General features: G+C 37.8%; 1 protein-coding gene across 1 annotated transcript; it reads right to left on the minus strand.

Annotated features, from left to right (window-relative positions):
* Positions 1-3347: 3347 nt before the first annotated feature.
* Positions 3348-5723, minus strand: LOC124393523 (protocadherin alpha-2-like). Its single transcript, XM_046861417.1, has one exon. It carries the CDS (start codon positions 5721-5723, stop codon positions 3348-3350), a length of 2376 nt encoding a protein of 791 aa, XP_046717373.1.
* Positions 5724-8460: the final 2737 nt, after the last annotated feature.

Here is an 8460-nt window from a genome sequence, read left to right on the forward strand (position 1 = left end):
CGCTTACTTTTTCTCAGTATTCCAACTGAAGTAGAAGGAGTGCTTTCATTCGATCCTGTGTACTTCAAAAAATAAAAATGAAAAACGAGGTCTGCTCATGCGAGAATTACGTGACGTTCTGTTCTCCTCTTTGCATTAAGAGATGGATTAATAAGGTGCAGATTTCTCCATCTCGCGGTCTACAGCGACATCTTGTGTGGAAAGAAATTTCATTTCACCACCCAAAAATTTGTTTAGAATAAAAGATTTTTTAATACTAACTCTAAAACAATGATATCCCCCTTATTATCCGATTCATTACACATTATAACAAATCTTCCAGAGAAATAATCGATTGATGTGTTTAGATTATAGTGGTATTATGACATCCTATGTCTTTGTTTATGAACTACAATGAAGTTCATTTAAAATATAACCAGTCAAAAATGTCAAACGGTTACTAAACCACTCAAAATAAGATAATAATTGAAACTTTTGGAAAAGACATTACTATTTAACTGTAAACATTTCTTATTAAATAAATTCTGATTATATTATCCCAATATGCTTTCAATTCATATTTAAGCAAAGCAGGGATCATCCTTCTTATGAATTTGAAAGGCATTTTAAATAGAGTTTTATATATATATATATATATATATATATATATATATATATATATATATATATATATATATATATATATATGTATATATATAAATATAATCATGTATATAAAAGTAAAATTTTTCAACGCTGTGGTGATGAAGAACAAAGTTTACTCTACAGATAAAATCTTAATGCAAGGATGATGTCAAATTGCTGATAAATTAATATAGTCACAATTGTGACCGCTGGTATAACACATGGAGTCTATGCCTCTCAAATGCCATTTTGTATTATTCTGATGAACTCTCTTTCAGACTGACTTTAAGTCAGGTTTTGTATTTACTTGATGCTGATGATCCAGACCCTGCAATTTGCAATATAGCAGTGGTCCCAAAGACAGAAAATGATGCAAAAGATAGGGACTGTGATAGCAATGCATCTAACATGGTTTTAGATACCTTTAAGAATCTTGAATTCTACTGCAGAACTGTTTGGATCTGATCATTTTGAGTAGGTTGAAATGAACTTGGTCACAATCCGAACAAAAAGTCTCACAAAAAAGTTTAAAGATCATTCAAAAATCCTGTTTCTGGACTACAGTTCAGCGTTCAACACCATACTTCCCTCCACACACACCCCTAAGGAGGACTTGGAACTCAGCCTGCCGCTGTGTCAATGGATCTCCAACTTCCTGACAGACAGACCACAAGCCGTACGGGTGGGCAAACTGGAGTTGCACAGCACAGTGCCACTTTATCCCATGCCATTCTGCACACGGACACTTTTAGGACAATCACGTTAATCACTTTAATTTTTACTGTCAATATCTACCGTACGCATCCATGTATATACGTACATATATTTTCACATATATTTTCCTATATTTTATATAGTTTATACTTTTTATTTATCGACCTTTTTTTCCCTTGGTTTTATTTTTATCCTCATTCCTTTTATATTCCATTCCTTTTTATGCTTGAATGCCAGACATTATATGTATGTGACAAATAAAATTTTAATTGATTTGATTTGATGTTTATTGTCAGCTTCAGATGCTACTACTGCCGCCATAACAGTGGCCATGGCAGAAAGCATCCGTGCTCAGCTGATTAAAAGGAACAACAAAAGTAGACATTTCAGAAAGTAAAAAAAAAAACAAAAAACAAAAAAAAAAACAGAAAACATGTCTAAAAGTCTAAATGTCTAAAAGCAACAAATGCAAATCTTTTGGATCTGTTTTAAGCAATGTATTCACCATCTCTGAGAGAGCTTATCATAGAAATGTCAAATCTCTACTCTGTTCAAAACGAAGACAAACCTCTTCATTTAAGCATTGAGAAACTGCTGGTATTCTATTGTGTACTCATCACCGCTGGATATTGTACAATTCCACAACGGTATTCTACATTCCACAACATCTCCACTGCTTTGAGAAGAAACAGATTTGATAAAATTATGGCATCTTTCTATGTTGACACTAAGTGCAACGATGACCCCTTCTTTAAGGTGAGGCCAATCTTTCAGGAGCTCAAAAACTAAATTCTACCATTCAGTAAGTGGCTGTCAGTTGATGAGAGCATGATTCCCTACTATGGGCCCCAAAGTTCATAAAGGGAAAACCAATCTGCTATGGCTATAAGTTTTGAAGCCTGGCATCCTCAGGGAGTTACCTCTTCCACATTGAGCTTTATGCGGATGTGCATACCCTTCTTTCAGAGACCGGGCTAGGTCAAGAGTCCAGCATAGTGCTGGGTTTGGCTGAACAAGCTGGTGTTCCAGGAGGATGCAGTTTCATGCACGACAACTTCATCACCAAATTATCCCTAATGGATGAGATGACAAAGCAAGGATATGGATGCACTGGGGCCCTGCAGTAAAAAACTTTGTTTGATGTTCCATTCAAACCAATAAATTAATTCCAGAAGTTACCGAGGGTCTCCACTGAAGTTCTGTTTGAAGGAGAAAAGCTATTGGTGAGGTGAAGACACAACAGTGTGGTCACTGTTGCAAGCAATGTTTAAAATGTGGTACCAGTTGAGATAGAACAATGAAAGAAATACATATGACTAGCTCCAGCAATATCAAATAATCCACTCCTACAACAAGCAAATGGGAGTAAGAGATGTACATGAGCTTCAGGTGCCCCGTTATCACAGGACAATAAGATCAAAAGAGTGGTTGGTGGTGGGCAATTTATGCCTGGACTCTAAACAGTGCTGTGGTCAACAGTTGGATATCATGAATGATGACTATGATCTCCTTGGATTTCAGCAAGTAGTCATCCAAAGTGTCCCGAAAATATTTGGACCTGCACCAAAAGATCATGGGAGGCCATCCTCAATGTCGGCTGCTATGAGTGATATACCCAGATTTGAGGGTGTTGCTCACTGGCCAATAAATACAGGCAAGCAGATTCTATGAATATATTTTCTGAACCATTACATCTGCAAATGTGCTCCAAAAGCTGTACAAAAGAGAAATCTCTGTCTAAGTATTTCTTTTGTTTAGCAGGAAATAGGTTTGTCAGTTGACGTGTCTGTGAGGGTCACACATCATTTCGCTGTAAGAATTGTGCCAGGCCAATTTTGTAAACGCAGTTACACTATAGACTTAGACTCCCTACATAACATCCATTTTCTGCAGAGACTTTTCAAACATTTTTTAAATAATTGACATTAATTGTTTAATATCCTTGCAAATACCACACAAATTCATGTGTCATGTCTGGGAAAAAATTGGGATCAAAGGTTAGAAAGAGACTAAAAGTACATCCTTACCACCCCAGAGCTGGGAAGAGTTTGAGTCCGAGTAAAAATGTCTTCTCCATTAATGCTGATCAGCTCTGCGTCTGCAGGTGGAAATGGTGAGGGAAAAACCACTACGTCACTCTTCAGAGTGTCTGAGCTAAAACACACATCATACTGTTGAGTGGATTTAGAGTAAGACCAGCTCCCGTCAGGGTGTGTAGTGACTACTGGAGCACTGGAGCTGCTGAAAGTGCCGTCAGTTCCATAGCATTTAGCTGCTATTAAAGCGATGAGGCTCAGTAAAAATATCACTGACACTGAGACAATAGCGATGAGCAGATACAGATTCAGATTAGAGAATTTCTCCTCCTTTACTGGCACTTGTCTTAGTGAAGGCTGCAGGCTGTCCATATTTTCCGCAACCACAACTTCAATGCTCAAAGTTGTGGACAGTGAAGGTTCTCCATGATCTGAGACAGTGATGATAAGTGGGTGAGTTTTTAAATCATTGTCACTCATTCGTCTCTTTGTCCTTATTTCTCCTGTGCTGGTTCCGATTCTGAAAAGATTTGTTCCCTTTGGTTCTATTATGTGATAAGATAATAGTGCATTATATCCTGAATCGGAGTCCACAGCTCTGACTTTAGCTACAAAATAGCCCACTTCAGCAGAGTAGGGAATGTTCTCACTGTTTACTGATCCAGGGTCAGAGTAAGGAGGGAGAAAAACTGGACTGTTGTCATTCTCATCCAGGATAAAAACATTTACAGTCACATTACTCATTAGTGGAGGGACACCAGAGTCAGTGGCCTGAACTTTAAACTGAAGTCGTTTCGTTTCTTCGTAGTCGAAAGTATTCAGACTGTACAGTTCACCGGTGTGTGAGTTAATGTTTATCAGATTGGACACTCTGCTTCTCTCTGCATCAATTACTGTATATGAAACAAGGGCATTTTCACCGATGTCTACATCTTGTGCTGTTACTGATGCCAACAGGCCACCAACTGCACTATTCTCTTTCATGCTAATATTTATCACAGGTGCAGGAAAAAAAGGTTCGTTATCATTCACATCAGAGACATGAAGTTTTATAACGGTACTGCTCGAAAGTGAAGGAGTTCCCTCATCATTAGCTACAATTGTGACATCATATTGTGAGACCTGCTCTCTGTCCAGACCTTCATTCACTACAAGGGCGTGCGTGTTTTTATATGATAGCTGTAATTTAAAAGGAGTTGGTGCTAAGATTTTGCAATCTATTTTACCATTAATTCCACTGTCTTTATCTGATACAGTGATTAACGCAACATCTGTGCCAGTTTTGATGTCCTCTCTGATGGAGTTCATGAGCAGAGTAACCGAGATCTCTGGTGCGTTGTCATTAACATCCACTACTTCAATCAACACTTTACATCTAGACATTCTTGGAAGATGTGCATTGTCCTTAGCCTGAATTTTGAGTTCTATTGAGGGATATTCCTCATAATCAATATTTCCTTTAACAGTGATGTCACCAGAAATAGGACTAATAGTGAATAATTCGGTTGCAGAGCTTCGGGCATCACTAAGGATAGAGTAAGACACTTCACCGTTACTTCCGTCGTCTTCATCTGCAGCTGAAACTGTAAGGATTTTAGTTCCCACAGATGTATTCTCGTGGACCTTGACTTTGTAAAGAGACTTCATAAAAACAGGACTGTTGTCATTTATATCGAGTACATTAATAATTATCTGCATTGTTCCGGATCTGGGAGGAGTCCCGCCATCTACAGCAGTCAGCACGAGCTTGATCACCGATTCTTTCTCTCTGTCCAAAGTTTTCTGAAGCACGAGCTCAACTGAATCACTCTGCATCTCCAGTGAAAAATGTTCATTAGAATTTATTTTATACGTTTTTACTGAATTACTACCGATGTCTGTGTCACTTGCCGTTATTAACGGAAATCGATCCCCCGGAAGCATATTTTCAATAATATCCATAACATAGGTTGGCTCTGGAAAAACTGGAGAGTTATCATTAATATCTATTACATTCATTTCAATGCGGTAGAGCTTGTGAGGATTGTGGATCATCGCTTCAACATTCAATACGCATTTCTGTTTGCTTTCACACAGCTCCTCTCGGTCTATTCTGTCATTAACTAATAAAATCCCGCTTTTCCGATTTACCTCGAAATACTTGCTGTTTAATGCAGTCACAAACTGAAACATTCGCAATTCCAGTTCCTGCACACTGAGATTAAGATCCTTCGCTAGATTTCCAACAACGGTTCCTTTCTTGGCCTCCTCTGAAACTGAGTAGGAAATCTGAGCATAACACAAATCCCATAAACAAAGCAGCAGCAGAGCCTTCATCCAGCCAGCGCGAGCACCGTCCTCTACAATCATCGCTTACTTTTACTTAATATTCCAAAGGAAGTAGAAAGACTGATCTCATTTAATCCAACATCTACTGGAAAAAGACAAAAAGACGATCCCTGCTGATGTCAGAATTATGTGACGCTCCGTTCCCCTGTTCTCCCTTAAATGCAAGATTAGTGTGCAGATCTCTCCAACTCACGGTCTACAGCGACACCTTGTGTTGAGAAAATCTCAATTTACATCTCATAATTAGCTTTGGAGAATACTGCATAGTATAAAAGAAATTGGTGGTTATAAATCAATCACTGTTATAGCCATGATTATCAGAGAAATTAAACAAACATTAACCCTTAGAAATATTCCGCAGATATAACCTTTTGACGTTTTCAGAGATGCCTGTATGATTATAAAAATTGTTGTAATTTTCACAAGCTCATTTAAAATATGAAAAAAAGAAAAATGTCTAGGGGTTACTAAGTCACTTAAAATAACATGGTAAGTTAAACTTATGGTTAAGACATTACAATTTATTTGTAAACATTTCTTTTTAAATAAATGTATGTTAATTTTTCAACAAATAATTTTAATTAGACGTTATAGTTCAACCTAAAAAGTATTGTTTATTAGCGATTTAGCAAAGCATCGCTAGAACCTAAAACTATTTCCAAGAGTCCTAAGTCATATCTTCTATTTGTAAATTTAAAAGGCATTTAAAATACACCTTTTCTATTAATATTATTTGAAAAGAAAATGAAAAACTCTGCCGATGATGCGAAAGAAAAATCAAACCCGTGTAGGTGTTCTTTTGTTTTCTTGTTTTTTTCCACTTGGTGTAACTTATTTTTGGTTCAGTTTGCTGGTACAGCAACAAAAAAAAACATAAACTTTAGTCTACACTAAAGAGTAAAATAGCAACTGGTTTTAGATAAAGATAGATGCGATATCAACAACAACTAGCAACAACACAAAATAACAAAATTCATGAATTGACTTTGTGCATAATTATCTGAAGAGACCAAACATAAGATCCAGTAACACTGAGAAACTTATGTTTAAAATGGAAATGGAAATCAAACACGATGAGCGCGAATTACGACATGACGGCGAAATTCAAACACAACACGGATCAGTTCAGCAAAGTCTCACGGCAATGTCACGATTGATTAGAAAGTTCGTCACTCTATCCCTAAATGCCGTGAAACTGTGTTGTTCAGTTACGCACAAGACAGCATTTGAAAAGTTTGGCTACAAAGTATAGGCACTCAAAAGTTAGAAAGAGACTAAAATTAAGTACAGTCTTACCACCCCAGTGCTGGGAAGTGTTTGAGTCCGAGTTAAAGTGTCTCCTTCATTAATACTTATTAGATCCCCATCTGCAGGTGGAAACGGCGAGGGGAAAATCACTACGTCACTCTTCAGTGTGTCTGAGCTAAAACACACGTCATACTTCTGAGTGGATTTAGAGTAAGACCAGCTCCCGTCAGGGTGTGTAGCCAAAACTGGAGCACTGGAAATGCTGACATCCCCGTCTGTTCCATAGCATTTAGCTGCTATTAAAGCGATGAGGCTCAGTAAAAATATCACTGATACTGAGACAATAGCGATGAGCAGATACAGATTCAGATTTGAAAAATTCTCCTCCTTTACTGGCACTTGTCTTAGTGAAGGCTGTAGACTGTCCATATTTTCCACAACCACAACTTCAATAGTCACACTTGTAGACAGTGAAGGTTCTCCATGATCCGAGACAGTGATGATAAGCGGGTGAGTTTTTAAGTCATTGTCACTCATTCGTCTTTTAGTCCTTATTTCTCCTGTACTGGTTCCGATTCTGAAGAGATTCGTTCCTTTTGGTTCGGTTATGTGATAAGATAATAGTGCATTATATCCTGAATCAGCATCTACAGCTCTGACTTTAGCCACAAAATATCCCGCTTCAGCAGAGTAGGGAATGTTCTCACTGTTTACTGATCCAGGGTCAGAGTAAGGAGGGAGAAAAACTGGACTGTTGTCATTCTCATCCAGGATAAAAACATTTACAGTCACGTTACTACTTAGTGGAGGGACACCAGAGTCAGTGGCCTGAACTTTAAACTGTAGTCGTTTCGTTTCTTCGTAATCAAAAGTCTTCAGGCTGTACAGTTCACCAGTGTGTGAGTTAATGTTCATCAGATTTGAAACTCTGCTGCTCTCTGAATCAATTAATGAATATGAAACAAGGGCATTTTCACTGACGTCAAAGTCTCGTGCTGTTACTGATGCCAACAGGCCACCAACTGGACTATTCTCTTTCACATTAATATTTATCACAGGTCCAGGAAATACAGGTGGGTTATCATTCACATCCGAGACGTGAAGTGTTATAATGGTACTGCTCGAGAGAGAAGGAGTTCCCTCATCATTAGCTACAATTGTGACATCATATTGTGAGACCTGCTCTCTGTCCAGAGCTTCATTCACAAGAAGAGCGAACGAGTTTTTATATGATAGCTGTAATTTAAATGGACTCGGTGCTATAATTTTGCAATCTACTTTATCATTAATACCACTGTCTTTATCTGATACAGTGATTATTGCAACATCTGTGCCAGGTTTGATGTCCTCTCTGATGGAGTTCATGAGCAGAGTAACTGAGATCTCTGGTGCATTGTCATTAACATCCACTACTTCAATCAACACTTTACATCTAGACATTCTTGGGGTTGTCCTTTGTCCTGAGCCTGAATTCTCAATTCTATCGCAGGATATTCCTCATAATCAATAC

The sequence above is a fragment of the Silurus meridionalis genome, chromosome 11, assembly GCF_014805685.1.
Source record: "Silurus meridionalis isolate SWU-2019-XX chromosome 11, ASM1480568v1, whole genome shotgun sequence".
Classification (NCBI taxonomy): Eukaryota; Metazoa; Chordata; class Actinopteri; order Siluriformes; family Siluridae; genus Silurus; species Silurus meridionalis.